Source organism: Triticum aestivum, chromosome 2D, assembly GCF_018294505.1.
Source record: "Triticum aestivum cultivar Chinese Spring chromosome 2D, IWGSC CS RefSeq v2.1, whole genome shotgun sequence".
In the NCBI taxonomy this organism is placed as follows: Eukaryota; Viridiplantae; Streptophyta; class Magnoliopsida; order Poales; family Poaceae; genus Triticum; species Triticum aestivum.
Window position 1 is genome coordinate 83815848 of NC_057799.1, and position 15024 is coordinate 83830871.

At 53.2% G+C, this 15024-nt stretch overlaps 1 protein-coding gene across 1 annotated transcript in view; it reads right to left on the reverse strand.

The window, feature by feature from the left end:
* LOC123055678 (tau-cadinol synthase-like) overlaps positions 1-13961 on the reverse strand; it is a 14496-nt gene extending 535 nt beyond the window's left edge. Inside the window, exons 1-5 of the mRNA XM_044479588.1 lie at positions 13851-13961; positions 3629-3884; positions 2398-2626; positions 2153-2288; positions 1411-1659 (exon numbers count right to left, since the gene is read on the reverse strand). Of these exons, the coding sequence (XP_044335523.1) occupies positions 1411-1659; positions 2153-2288; positions 2398-2626; positions 3629-3884; positions 13851-13961 (981 nt within the window). The remainder of the gene's footprint in view (positions 1-1410; positions 1660-2152; positions 2289-2397; positions 2627-3628; positions 3885-13850) is intronic.
* Positions 13962-15024: the final 1063 nt, after the last annotated feature.

Here is a 15024-nt window from a genome sequence, read left to right on the forward strand (position 1 = left end):
CACGCCCCGTCCTCCCCTCCGCCGCCGCAGGTAGTCGGCGCCGGGCAAAGCCCGTGCGTGCGACGCGGTGGCGGAGGGCCTCTCCCCTCTCCTCCGGATCCATGGGTGGCGCGGGCACCCAGATCCGCGGAGGTGCGGCCCCCACTTCGGCCCACGGCGGCGCGGCGTCCCAGCGGCGGCGGCTGTGGTGGTGCCGGTGGGAATCGGCCGGATGCACAGGGGCGGCGGTGGCCAGGGCGGCGACCCCATGGCTGAGTGGCGGCGCGCCCGTTGGTCCGACCGGTTCCGGCTCGTCCCGAATCTGGTGACTACCGGACGGCGCGGGGGTGCGGCGGCCCGGCGTGGCCGACGATCTGGACACGGTGGTGCCGACGGCTCGCTGGTCTGCCGGAGATCCAGGAGTATCATCGTCTCCGACTCTATCTGCTACGGTTCGTGCTAGCTCTGGTACAGGGAGATTGTCGTCATCTCCCTGTGCTTGGTGCATGGATCTGGCGGCGGCGGCTGGATCCTTTTGATCTAGTCTCCGACAAAGAAGGCGGCGGTCCGTGCACAAGAAGCTGGATGGAGTTCTTCGAACAGATCTGGGTGAAAACCTGCTCTTGGCTAGATGCCAAAGCCGGCGATGGCGGCGTTCTACGACGTCGTTCCCTTCTTGAAGGCATCGCAGTGGAGAAGTTCTAGACTACTATCTGCTACCTCCGGAGGAAACCCTAGATCGATAGATCAGAAGAAGGCGGCACGATTGTGTCGTTTCCCCCTTGGGGGCGTCTTTCTTGGAGGTGTACGCGGGCTCGAGGGACCAGTGGACGACGTCTTTGGTGGAGCGGTGCTTCATCATACACATGGATGGCGACAGATCTCAATGGCATGGCGCCCTGGAGATTAGGAGTCTGATGTGCGATGATGGACTCGTGCAGGAGGTCGACGCTGGCTGGCGTCGTGGTGGTGTTGGCAGCAGCTAGACCGGGCAAGGTCGATGCAGCAGTACAGCTCTGAAGATGGATTGGTGGCAAGTGGCTGCGGCGGCCTCATACCCGGCAAGCGTCCTGGTTGAGGAGCACGTTAGACTGGTGGGTGCCCATACCCGGCAGGCGTCCTGGTTGGGACCTCAGGTCTTAGATGTTAGGTCTGGCTACGATGTCTGTTTGGTATTAGGCCCAGGCTATGAGCGCCCCTTCATCAATTGGATAGGTGTAGCGACAGTTGTTGCTTAGATGGTGGCTTTAGTCTTACTGTTGTATGACTTTGTAAGGTTTTGTGAGAATAATTAATAAAGTGGCCGCATGCATCGCCCAGATGCAGAGGCCGGGGGTCCTCCTCCTTTTCTAAAAAAATAAAAAATCAAGGGTGCCATCATGATCAAAGGATGAACAATATAGCCTGTAATCTTGGAGATGTAAAGTTCACCTTAAGTGAAGCTAGATCATTCATGAAGCGTGTCACCTCTGCACAAGCCCTGACAGCATCAGTGCAGCCGAGGGCCCATTCCAGTGCCTCCTTGGTTGCAGCATCGCCCATACCAACAAGCAACCCAACACATATCCATGGCCCGCCTGAGCAGACACTAGATACCTTCACTTGATCATTGAATCTTGGCTTGTGATTCTGATGAAACCATTCGGCTTCTTGGAGATAGTTGCTTGACAATATTTGAAACTACAAGTGAGAAAATGAAACCGTATTAGTACTTCTGATAAAAGATTTCGATATGTCGACGTCGTGGATATGAATGTAGAGAATTAATATTTGAAATATACATGTGTTTTTCGCTATTATGATATAGAATCAGATTTATTATCCACTTGGGCTGGGAGTACCTATATCAGTACTGAATTTCTAGTAAAACTTTTATCTCATATCGAAGTATATGATTTCTAGATCTAAACAGTATTACATATTTGTGCAGAGCATGCTGCATATGCAGCATAAAGTTCTGTGAACTGGAGATCTTCTGATGTGAAAAGTCTCAGCTCGTAGAGATAGTATTTTTTATACATTTACTACTATTTTTTTTAAGTCCCAAGTGCGGTAGGTGTTGTGAGAAAAAGGGTAAAATTTGTGACTGCGAGATACGGAAATATAAGGGAAAAATAAATATAGAATGTAAGGAAAATAGTCGTCGTTTGGTTGTGGGATGAGATCGATGTACCGCTTTTGTGCTAAAAGCCACCCGGTACTTATTATCCGGTTTCAATTCGTCCTCAAACTCCTTGAAGGTGCTCATCAGCTTGAGGTAGAACTTCTGTAAGTACTCTGGTAGAAAAGAAGTAGCACTCTCCTCCCATCTGCATACACATTAATTAGCTACGCCATTGAATGCAATTTTGCGAATCATGTTTTATTCTCAAATCAAGAAGATCAAGCAGCCCCAACCTTTGTATAGCTTCATTGAGCTGTCTACACTCCACCAAAGTAGCACGGACATCGTAAGTGTCGTCTGTCATTATTATTATTGCGATTATCTTGGCAAGAATCATGCTTGCACGTGTGTACTCTTTCTCATAGTATGCCGTATACGCCCAGAAGTAACACTCAACCACACGATCCCGCGAGTAGTTTAGCCCCACTTCTCTGTAAAGATTTTTCCACCATCTGAAAGTGAGTTTGTTGTTAGTGTTGTGTTCTGTAGAAACGATATTGCCGCTAGGTTCATTTTATGAGAACTATGACTGAAAGTTGTCTTTTGTTCCGGGAAAATACGAAAGGATTAGCATCCTAATATCAAGAACTTGATTTTTACCTATTCTTTAATGCCAGAACTTGTTGGACACGAACGCGGTTGACATTGATCAAGCCCCTTTCAAACTTGAGGGAGAAGATTGATGCCATGGTGCAATCAAACGAGTTAATGTTGTTGAAGTCGTTGGAGATCAAGAAAGAGTTGGCCGAAAGAAGGCAAAAGAGGAGCAAGAAAAATGGCAAATGCTCAAGGAAGAGGGGCTGTGCAGAGTTGCCATTGAGGAGAGAAAAGTACGCGCCTTTGAAAACAAATCGCTGTCATTGTTGCTCGCCGAAGAGAACAAGATCATGTCAATGAACCGCAATGACATGGACGACGTCACCAAAACATGGCATGATATGGCAAGGAGAGAGATCTTGAAGAGGAGAATGGTCGCCTCGGCCGGTCCCTCTGCCAGTTCCGGTGATGTTTTCTCTGCTCCATACGGTGGCAATGTGGATGATTTCGGTGCGGGAGTTGGAACAAGCGACGGAGGTGGCTACGGTGGCGCCGATGAACTTCAAGATGGACTCCATGGCGCCGAGTGAAGATCGACCCCCAAGATGATGCCGGACATGGGCGCATACCTTTGCATGCCCTCTTTTGCGTAATGAATTTCGCTTTTATTCGCGCGCAAACTGTTTATGTCATTTGAATTTGAACTTGTTTATGAAACCCTATGACAAATTTCAGATTTGCAGTTTTTCTGTTCGCGGGTCGTTGCGCTGTTGCGCGAGCAAAACCCGCATATCCGACCCGTAAAAAAGCATATTCCGCGAATATACTTTTTTACGGGTCCGTTTGGGGGTCTGCATCTGAGCTAGCCCTCGTCGGCCCGCAAAAACGGTTTTGCGCGAACTGCAAACGCATTTTGCGGGGTCTGCTAGAGTTGCTCTTAGTGTATACCCGGAGACACCCAAAAGCCTTGCTGCCTCAGTATGCGGAACCGAAGGACGACATGATGAAGGCTGGAGCTATTGAATTCACCAGCATGAGCGCTTCTTAATGTGGAGTCAATTTTTTCATGAAAATGATGATCTACGCTTAGGTGTTGGAGTGTGTCTACAAGGTTCAGTTGCTCAACTATGGTACCGCACGAAAATAACCCGATTATTTTCTCCTTCAGTTGATTGGACCTCTCTGTCATCCTTTCCTCTGACATCTACATGGCATTACCAAAATATATGTTACACAGTGTTAACTGAAACCATGTCCATGGTGAAATTTATTTAACCATGTGACACACTACCGGAAAACGGTCCTACCCCGACGGCCAAAACAATGTCGACGGCTACCGTCGGCCTACTTGGAGCTATGCCGACAGCCTCGTCCTGGCCGTCGGCTTAGCCTGGCCGTCGGGCTACCCCGATCTAAGCCGACGGCAGCCGTCGGCACAGAACGGCCGTCGGCCTAGCTGCGGACACGCCGACAGCAGCCGTCGGCATACACCAGCCGTCGGCATACCAGTGGGGCCCGATGACCCCGCCTGTGACCAGCGGCTAACGCCGCCAAACCTATGCCGACGGTCGGGACGGGCAGCCGTCGGCATATCTCCGCATGACACATCATCGATCCGCGGTGTAGATATGCCGACGGCGGCCGTAGGCATAGGCGCCACGTCACCGATCCGCGGCACGGCGCCCACCTAAACCCTGCCGTTTCTATGCCGACGGCAATGCCGTCGGCATAGTTATTTTTTTTCATATGTTTTTTTACATATGTTTTTATGTTTTTTTACATATGTTTTTATGCTTTTTTTACATATGTTTCTATTCTTTCTATGTATTATATGAATATATATGTAGTTTGTAATTTTTTCCATAGATTATGAATATATATATAGTTTGTATTTTTTTCGAGCACGTTAATAATGTGCCGTCATGTTCTTTTGAATATAGGTCCTTATATTTTATTAAAATCAAAACTGCTATGACGACAGAAGTTTTTTGGCGGTTGCAAACGCCCGGCACCCGTCTCCGGAGTGTGACCCCCTCACGTTCGCGGTGTGCCCCCTCACGGACGGCGCCGGCGGCGGCATCTGGAGGGCGGAAACAGCCGCATCAGGTGTATACAGAGGGGACGTTGCTCCCAAGTGTTTCTATGGGATGACCTACCACAACCGGGTGGTGTTGTGGCATGTCCGAAGAGGCGGCACGCATCTCCGGGGCGTGCCCCCCCAACGGACGGCGCCGCCGCCGGCACCTGGAGGGGGGAAACGGATGCGTCGGGTCTACACGGAGGGGATGTAGCTGTGGGTTTGGCCCGGATGTTGCTCTCAGGTGTCCCTCTTGGCTGACCTGACACAACCGGGTGGAAAGGTCCACTGTTCAAAGCCCGTCCGTGGAAGGTCAAAGGGCTAGATTGTCGGATGTGGGGTTCCGGGAAACCCTTATGGTGCGAACACTGGGGTGCGCGCGAAGTCTCTCCCTCCTACCGATCTACGCTCTAGCTCGCTAAGATCTCGCGGACGAACTCGACGAACTCGCAACACAGAAAGACACGAGGTTTATACTGGTTCGGGCCACCGTTGTGGTGTAATACCCTACTCCAGTGTGGTGGTGGTGGATTGCCTCTTGGGCTGATGATGAACAGTACAAGGGAAGAACAGCCTCCTGAGGTTGAGGTGTTCTTGTGGCGTATGAACTTGTGGCGTGAGGATTCGATGCCTCTACTGTGGTGGCTAGCTCTACTTATATAGGCCCTGGTCCTCTTCCCAAATATCAAGCGGGAAGGGAGCCAACAACGGCGGGCAAATTTGAAGGGGGACAGCTAGTACAAGCTATCCTGACAAAAGCGGTCTTCGCATGCGAAAAGCTCTGGGGTGACGTCGTCTTGGGCTCCACGATGACCTCCGCCTTGCCGTCCTCCTGGTCTTGGTCTCGTTGCACCAATATGGCAACCTTTGCCGGATGCCTCGGTACTCTTCGCCTGCGCTGGCCTCCTTAGCACCAAAGAGGAAATAGGGACGCTGTGCGCACTGGCTCCCGCCTGGCACACGCCTGGTACCGTTCGTCATGGCTCACGTCACGAAAGCCTCATGAGGTTTGCCTTGCCTTGATATCTCCGCTCCTCGTGAGCCTGCTTGGCTAGGCCACTCCAGAGGCGGTCTTGTGTCGTCCGCCTCGCGAGGCTTGGACCCTCGCGAGGGTCTTGGGTGCCTTGTTGACGAAGATGGGCCGTAGGGCCTGCTGCTTGGCCGCGCTGTGGGCCGCAGGCAGGCAAGACTGGGGACCCCCGTTCCCAGAACGCCGACAGTAGCCCCCGGGCCCAAGGTGCGCTCGGGCTTGGCTTCGTGGCGAAGCCAAGGGTCAAGTTCGGAGCACTGCGGGGCCCAAAAGCCTGCGGCCTCGGTCGACGCGTGGCGGTTGATTGGACGTGGGCGTCTCCGCTTCCCCACGCTGCCTCGGCAATTGCACGACTTGACAAGTCCCTGCGACATGCAAGGAAAACCATCATTACCTGCGATCGTGGGAGACGCCGGTTGGCCTTCTCTTGCTATAAATGGGGAGGGGGGGCGGAGCCCCCGTTGCCCATCTCTTCCTTGCTTGCTTGCTTCTTCCTCGTTGCTCCGCTGCTGACAACAATGGCGCCCATCAGAAGGTTTTCCGCCGAAGAGAAAGGAAAAGCTCCCCATAACAATCCGGGGCCCCTTCCACCGAACAAGAGGTCGATCCATCGCCGTGATGAAGCGGCGATGCAGGTGGTGACGAGGCCTTGGTGCGAGCGGCCTCCTCCGGGGTACCCGCTACCCTTGTACGCCCGAGCCGAGGGCTCGGCAGGTTGGAGCGACGAGCAGCGCCGCCCGTGCCGCATCCGGGGCCGCCGCACCACGGCGTCACGTGCCGTCGCCCCTGGGGTCCACGCCGCGGACTCCTCGCGCGAGTTGGTGCTGTGGGCGCCGATGCCTCCAAGCTCCTGGATCCGCTTCTCGCGGTTCTTCTCCGACGTGATGCCGCCGAGGGGGCCTCTCGAGCTCTGGCTGCAGCACGCCGACTGCAGCGCTCCGGCAACCGGAGCGGAGATCGAAGCGATCCCCACCGGCAAGATCTTCATGACTCACGGCTGGGGCGAGATCGCGCGGGTCTGCCGTGCGAGAGGAGCCCTCGCGATCCACCTCGAGTACGACGGAGCCTCCACGCTCTTCTTCAAGGTCTTCGACGCCGAGGGTCGCCGCCTGGAGTGCTGCTCTGGGGAGGAGCGCCATACCGACGCGCGCTCCGCCCGCAACTACTCCAACAGCAGCAGCCCCTGGGAGTCCAGCAGCTCTCCTGAGCTTTACGAGACTCCGGAGACGAGCGATGACAGCTATGTGCCCCCGAGCTCTCGCCGTGCTCGGAGCAGGGCTACGGCGTCCGGCCGTCGCCGCCGCTGATCTGGATGGGGTTGGCGCCGGCCTCCCGTGGCCCACTGTTGATGATGGCATCTACCACGGAAGGGTGTAGATAGGATTCCCCTTAGTATCAGCTTTTGTTTCCTGCGAAGAAACATGAATCACCCCGTGGGGGCATGTAAGGGTCTATCATGTATTTGGTGCTTATCTTCCTTGTTATGAAAACTTGGTGAGCGCATGTCCCGTTAAGGCTTGGTCCCCCCTTTCTTTCCTTGCGATGGCTTGTTGCTCTACGCTGACAGGTCCCGGTCCCCAGGCAGGCTACAGCCGTCGCTGGTATGCCAGATCGCGTGCCGTGGTCAAGGCCAGGAGGTGTGCGGCCCAAGGTCCAGTAAGAGCCCCTGAGGCGCGGTGCTCAGGAGGTCCCCCTTAGCGCTCAAGCAGCCATGGTAAGGCAAGAAAGGAAAATGACTTAGCCGCAACGGAGCAGCGGCATGGCGTGAGTGACCATTAGGCCCAGATATTTAGCCGATCCTGGGGCGAAACTTATCTTGCTGACTTCGCAGCGTTTCCTGATGTCGCGCTTGGGCTGTGCGCCAACTCGTGCGTCATAGCCAGGTCGACCCATACGAGTTCCCCTCCCCTCATGCTCTCCTTAGTGCTCTACATCCTCAGGTCCCGGCCCTCGAGCGAGCTCAGCCGCCGCTGGTATGCCAGGTCGCGATGCCGTGGTCAAGGCCAGGGGGTGACGGCTGGAGAGCCAGTAAGGGCTCCTGAGTCGCGATGCTCAGGAGCCCCCTTTTAACGCGCAAGCGAATTGCACGAGAGAAAAAGGAACTCGCGGTGCCGCCTGCTATCCTTCCCTCAGGATCCCTGTGAGCAGGCACAAGAAGAAACATGGTTTGCCGTTATAGCTGTTAGCCTGCCGCTGGTTGCTCTGGGTGAGGTGAAGGCACTGAGGGCCTGGTGTGGTGACGTGCGCGGCGCGTGCCGCGAGCCAGAGCTCGACCGCTCGGATTTTTCGGCGTGGCAGGGACGGACCCGTGCACCAGCGATGTGCCTGTGTGAAGGCCCCGGGGGAGGCGATGATCGAGCAGGCGATAGTCGTTGGCAGGTTAAGCATGAAGAGCAGATCAACGTGGATAAATGCAGGACGATACATGCCACTGGGTCTGGCCCGAGCGGCTTGGGGATGATGCAGCCCGAGGGGCGCCCCGAGAAAAGTAAGCTAAAGACTTAAGCAAAAGGGATACATGCCACAGGGACGGACCCATGTGGCCTAGGAATAATGCAGCCCGAGGGGCGCTCCCAGCTTAAACGAACTTGGAAGATGTCACCTGGTTCTGTAGACGAAGTAGAGTTGGTGCAGCTGAAGCCGCGCGTTGAAGGAATGGCTCCTCATGAGCCACCGGGACCCTGAGCCTCGGGAGGCTCTGGGGGTTCAGGAGGTTCCCTGAAGACCGTCTCCATCTCCTCCACGACGGCATGGAACCTGGCCTCCTGAGCTGCCAAGACTTGCCGCACGTTGCGCTGAAAGGCCGACGCCACGCTCGGTAAGCCGAAGGGCATGCGAATGTAGCTGTGTGGTGGGCCCTCGCAACGGCCCACACGCGATGGCCAGAAGCGCTCCTGAGATGTGGCCTGTTGGGGAACGTAGTAATTTCAAAAAAAATCGTACGCACACGCAAGATCATGGTCATGCATAGCAACGAGAGGGGAGAGTGTGTCCACGTACCCTCGTAGACCGAAAGCGGAAGCGTTAGCACAACGCGGTTGATGTAGTCGTACGTCTTCACGATCCGACCGATCCAAGTACCAAACGCACGGCACCTCCGAGTTCAGCACACGTTCAGCTCGATGATGTCCCTCGAACTCCGATCCAGCCGAGCTTTGAGGGAGAGTTCCTTCAGCACGACGGCGTGGTGACGATGATGATGTTCTACCGACGCAGGGCTTCGCCTAAGCACCGCTCATAAGATGGAGACATTGAGGTGGCTGAAACACATCGTGAAGTTCACTAATGGTTATGCATCGAATATAAGTAAGGGGGTCAATCTTTTAACGGGCAAAGTGACCGGGCTCAAGAGTCATGACTATCATGTATGGGTTGAGCGGATTATGCTGGTGATGGTTCGGGGCTATGTTCCCGAGCGTGTCTGGCATGTGCTTGCGGAGTTAAGCCATTTCTTCCGCACGCTTTGTGCTAAAGAAGTATGTCCTGAGAAGATAAAAGAAATGCATAAGAAGGCACCAGAGTTGATATGCAAGCTAGAGAAGATCTTCCCGCCAGGCTTCTTTACTCCGATGACACATCTCATTTTGCACCTCGCGAATGAGGTATTGTTGGGGGGCCCTGTGCAGAATCGTTGGCAGTACGGCCCTGAGAGACGTGGCCGCGAACCCCTAAGTCTCACTGTGTTCAAATGCCGATGGTTCGACCCCAAAAAGGGTCCGAGACATATGCCTTCTGTTCTTTTAGTTGAAGTTAAACCATCAAACGTCTATGCCGGAGCTGATCTCTTTATCGCCGCTACCCAGGCCACACAAGTATATTACCTGCCTTACCCATGCTAGAAAGAGTACCTAAAGGGTTGGGAAGTTGTGTTCAATGTGTCGCCACATGATAAGCTACCGGACCCGAACGATGATGATTACTACAACATAAACCGCATGACATACGAGGGAGTGTTCTTTCAAGAGGAACATGATGACGTGGTCCGAAACAACGAGGATGATGACTTGGGTTATGTTGACCTGGACCCAAACGACGACGACGCACGGATTGATGGTGAGGCAGTTGTGAATCAAAGAGACATAATTATGCTTGAAAAGTTAAATGAAGACGCTGACGATGAGGAAGAGCCTCCACCTCCGTCAGACAACGAAGAAGATATGCGTGATAGTGATGATGAGACCGGTCGACAAATAGATTACAATAGTGATGATTCATATGGGTTCTAGAAAATGTAAGTTCTTTTAATGATCATTACAATAGTATGCTTAATGTGCTCTTCTGTTATTAATGGTTTTCCTGTATGCTTATTTATTTGATATCCTTACTAATTGTTTATTTTCTTCTCAATGCAGGTTTGCTAATCATGGGCAAGTCCAGCGGCGCCAGTTTCCTCAGTAAATTCAAAGGAATTACTCGGAGTGGACGAGCCCACAAGTTTCCCTCCCGACTACGCGAGGATGACACCTCACAGGGAGGTGGAGGGGTCAGGGGAGGATACCCTAGAGGAGGAGGGGGTGGGGGAGAGCCCCTAGAGGAGGAGGAGGTGGGGGGAGAGGCAGTCGGGGCAAAAAACTCCGGGCCGTGTCCCAAATAGGAGGGTCTTCTTCGATGCCCTCCTATACTGAGGCACCTTCTGAGTTTGAGGAGGAGGAGTATGTTCCTGATGGCGAGGAGGAGGAGGGTGAGGAGGAGGAGGGCGAGGAGGAGGAGGCTGAGGAGGAGGAGGCCGAGGAGGAGGGTGAGGAGGAGGGTGGTGGAGGGGAGGTTGACCCCGAGTTGTGGGGTGACTTGCCACCGGGTGCTCCGCAGGGGTGGTTGCGTGGTACTGCCGGAGTACCTACACCACCTTCTGTCGAGGCGCACAAGTGGCTCATTGAACCTGCGGGGACGGAGTAAGTGCCTCTCAATCATATTTTCAACACATGACAACATTTTCTTATTGTACACATGGCAATCCTTTGATTCTTTTGCAGTAACTGGATCCTTCGCGGAAAGGGCCGTAAACCGAACGGCCTTATCACTGTCCTGTTGAAGGAGTTTTGGCCTGGCCTATTCTGCCCGCGGCCAGACAGGGACCCGCAGCTGCGGGTTTTGGCCACGGGCTGGGCCCACTACGAGGCTTGCAGCAACGCGGAGTACGGGACGGCCGCTAAGGCCGTGATCACCAAATTTTGGGTAAGTTCTCTTCTGAATCACTCAACTCATGCTTTGTTTGCTTCTGGTTTATGCATGATTGCAGCAACTCTATAGAGTTCTTGACGAGCACAAGGCCAGAGCCGACATGGTCTTGCTTGCGGCTGCGAAGAAGAAAGCTCGTCAGTTGCAGTACGAGGTGCGCTGGGTTCCCGTCTCGTAGTACTACCACATCTACCTGCAACAAAAGATGATCAAAACTCAGGCGCAGAGGCAATGACTTACCTTGAACAGGGAGCAGTTCATGATGGTAACTATTACTGACTTTTCATTGTTTCAAGCAGTCAACTATATGTTTCGTGCTCACATGTCATGCTTCCAAAATTTGCATAGGTTGTTCCTTGTTGGTGCTATGGAAGGCATGACTGATGGGCGAGTTTGGTGGATAGGTGGCTCGACGACGATGCAGAGTTTGCTGCCAAGAGCAGCAAGGCCCGGGCTAACCGTGGAAAAGACGGGACACACGGCCAAGGAAATAGGAACCACTGGGGCTTCAAGGCCATGAAGGTATATCTATATGCATGATGCATTTTTGTTCTTCTTTACCGTCATGTTCTTATGTATGGCTAACTTCTGTTTGACGTTGCAGGAGGACAAGTTGAAGAGGCCGCTCTCAGACATTGAGTCGTGGAAGCTGGCCCGCGAGCGAAGTGGTCGCAAGGACGGCGAGAGCCAATACTACGGCAAGACCGAGCAGCACCTGGAGTCTTACACTCAGAACTATCAGAAGTTGCATCCGGATGTTCCTGGTCCTGAGGTCGCCCAGTCTCAGATCGACGACACGGCGGTGGTGGCCATCCAGGGGAAGTCACATGGCCGGTATCCGTGTTTCGATGGCTTGATCACTCCTTCGATCTCGTACACACGGCTTCGGGCTACCAACCCGAGCCAGTTAGAGAGTACGGGGCATTCACAGACTCCCTTAGCCCGCCAGCATGCTGTATGTACTTCCCCTTTATCTTCTTTCTCTCTAGCATTCTCAGTTTATTTTCAGCATCGCTCACTTAGAAACAACCTAAATTATGTAGGCATATAAGGCCTTTGTCGAGCATAGGAATCTCGAGGTGCGAGAGTACTTGCAACGAGTGAAGGCAAACGATGATTACAATCGTCAGATGATGACAGTTAGTTTTGCCCTCTTAAAACCAAGTTAAATTTGTGTACTTTCATTCCTTCTGACCTTCTAGTTTGCTTGTTTAACTAACATCCAGGCTATGTTGGTGTCTTGGAATAACTACACGGATCCACCACAAATGGGACCCCCACCACCACCTGCGGGAGAACCCCCACACATGCCCACGTTCGATGAATGGGTGGCACTAGGCAGTGATAGTCCGGTTAGTACATTTGCCTAACTACTGACAAACTAGTTCTCGTTCATTCAACACTATCGTATCATATTTACCGTTAGAATCTTCTCTCAAACATGTAGGGGACCGGTGGCTCGACTCCTGCTCCGTCGACCCCATTCACTCCGATCTGGCAGAGTGATGGTGGTCGCGGTGGCGGTTTTGGCGGAGGTGGTCTTGGTGGTGGTGGTGGTTTTGGCGGAGGTGTTCTTGGCGGTGGTGGTTTTGGCGGAGGTGGTCCTGACGGTGGTGGTTTTGGCGGAGGTGGTATTGGCGGTGGTGGTTTTGGCGGCGGCGGTCTTGCTTGATGTCGATGATGATACCCGTGCATGTGGCCATCGTGCCATACCTTTCATGTTCCATGTCTTGCACTATTTATGTTCATGAACTTTCACCGGTGATGATCTTTAGATGATGAACTTGAGTATGTTTAAATGATGATGATGAACTTGAGTATGTTTAGATGATGAACTGTCATATTTCTGCTTAATCCCATATTATTCTGCTTTGAAATGCTGTCAAATGAATTGAAAAAGAGAAAACAGGGGGGAACTATGCCTACGGCAAAGCCATCGGCATAGATGAGCCCAGGGCTTCCCAGGGCGTGCCACGTGGCAGGGCTATGCCGACGGCTTTGCGTAGGCATAGCCCTGCCGCCAGGAGGCACCAGGGGACGACACGTGGCACTCTATGCCGACGGCTTTGCCGTAGGCATAGCCCTGCCACCAGGAGGCACCACTGAATGCCACGTGCCAGAGGTATGCCGATGGCAAAGCCGTCGGCATACCTCTGCCACGTGGCTTCCCGTGAATCGTCAGCGCTTTTGACGGCGCTGTCCGTTGCCATCAGGCGAAAAACACTGTCGACGGCTAAACTATGCCGTCGGCTGGCGCTCGGCCATCGGCATAGGCACCTATGCCGACGGCTATACTATGCCGACGGTCTGACAAGACTATGCTGACGTGATCTATGCCGACGGGGCTATGCCGACGGCAGCCGTAGGCATAGATCTATGCCGACGGGAAATGACATATGCCGACGGCCCTGGGCCGTCGGCATAGGCCGCGAGTCCGATAGTGACAAGGGGAGAAAATAATTGTGTTAGAAGGCAAGATTGTTCTTGGTTAAAGTTGCAGCCGTTAGATATTACTATTGTTTTTACATAATCGTTTAGCTATTCTGCAAACAGGAAAACAGACTGTGCCATGTTTAAATATAAATAGAAATTTCAAAGGGAAACAAGAAACATGAGATAAGTTACTTATAACATCAAAATCTCTAGAAGAGGGGTTTGAATGCAATCTTGAAGTTTTATCAGTTTATCGAAACAAAACTGAAAGCCAATAAACAAACAGAATCCAGGCATATATCTCAACAAGGGCTCCAGACCAGGTAATTACTTGAGGTCGGGCCATGAAACAACCGGGATTCGGCACACAAAACCGAAGGGAAAACATGCAGACTGAAAAAATGTACTGCTCCCGGACGTTGTTATTACTACTGTAACAAGAGAAAACATGCCTGTAACGGTTCTGGATTGTAGTTGATGAAGAAGTCACCCCACACTATGGGATGAAACACAGGTGCCATCTCTGGAACGGTGGCAGTGGCGGTAGCATCATGAGACGCCATGATAAAATGTGTAGTCTGGTGATTGTTGTAGTGGTGTGGCTTGGAGAAAAGCTGGAACGACCGATGGCCTTATATACACATCGTGGCTTTGAAAAGACTTGACAAGCTGGTCTTTCGTGTTCACAAGCTGCTCACCTGCCAAGGAGAGGAACAGATTGCGTCCCTTGCGTCACCTTCTCCATGGCGACCGGGGGCGCTAACCCTAGCCCCCGCCGCCACCACCTCCTCCTCCTTCTTGTCTCCCCCTTGCCGTCCCTAGAGCTGGCCATAGGGAAAACCTATGCGCCGCCGGTGAAGGGTACGACGGGGATCTCGCATCATGTGGCGCGGCTTCCGGGAGGGGTGGTGCACGGCGGCGCGAAATCTTCCTACAACGGCTGCTCCTCCCAGCGGCATGACGTCGCTCCGGTGACAATGTGGGGACGTCAGAATCGGCGGAGATCTACGGCACAAGGCCCACGGGGCAGCGGCTCCGATCACTGCGGCGGCGTCCCCTTCGTCGGGGATGACGGGCCAAAGGTTGCTTCATGTGGCGGTGCCAAATTTTTGTCCAAAAAGACTACCTGCCTAACGGAATTGACAAAAAAGACCACCTCTAGATGAAATTGACAGAAGAGACCATCCCAGTCATGGCGGCAGGCACGCCAGCCGACGCGTGGCACCTGCCACGCAGGCAGGCGGCAGCCCCTACCGCCACACAGTCAGACGGTAGCCCGCCACAGAAAAACAGCCGCAACGGAACGGGCGCATGCATGTGGTCCCTGCCGCCTAGTGGCATGGTGGTGGGATTGTTTTGCCGCCTAGTGGCATGGTGGTGGGATTGTTCCTGCCCTGCTTTTTGTCTGCGTTGCATTTCATCTGCATTGGGTTTCATGTGCATTTCATCCACTGTGTTTCATCTTTTTTAATGCCATAGATTCGTATGCCCCTGCTGTTGATTCCTAGGCATGCAGTGTACTGTTTCTGCGGCGCCCGATGCGTCAACATTCGTCTGAGTTTACTCATTTTTGTAAAAAAATTACCTAATGATCTCTGAAGGTCCTTATTTCGCACACTGACCCCC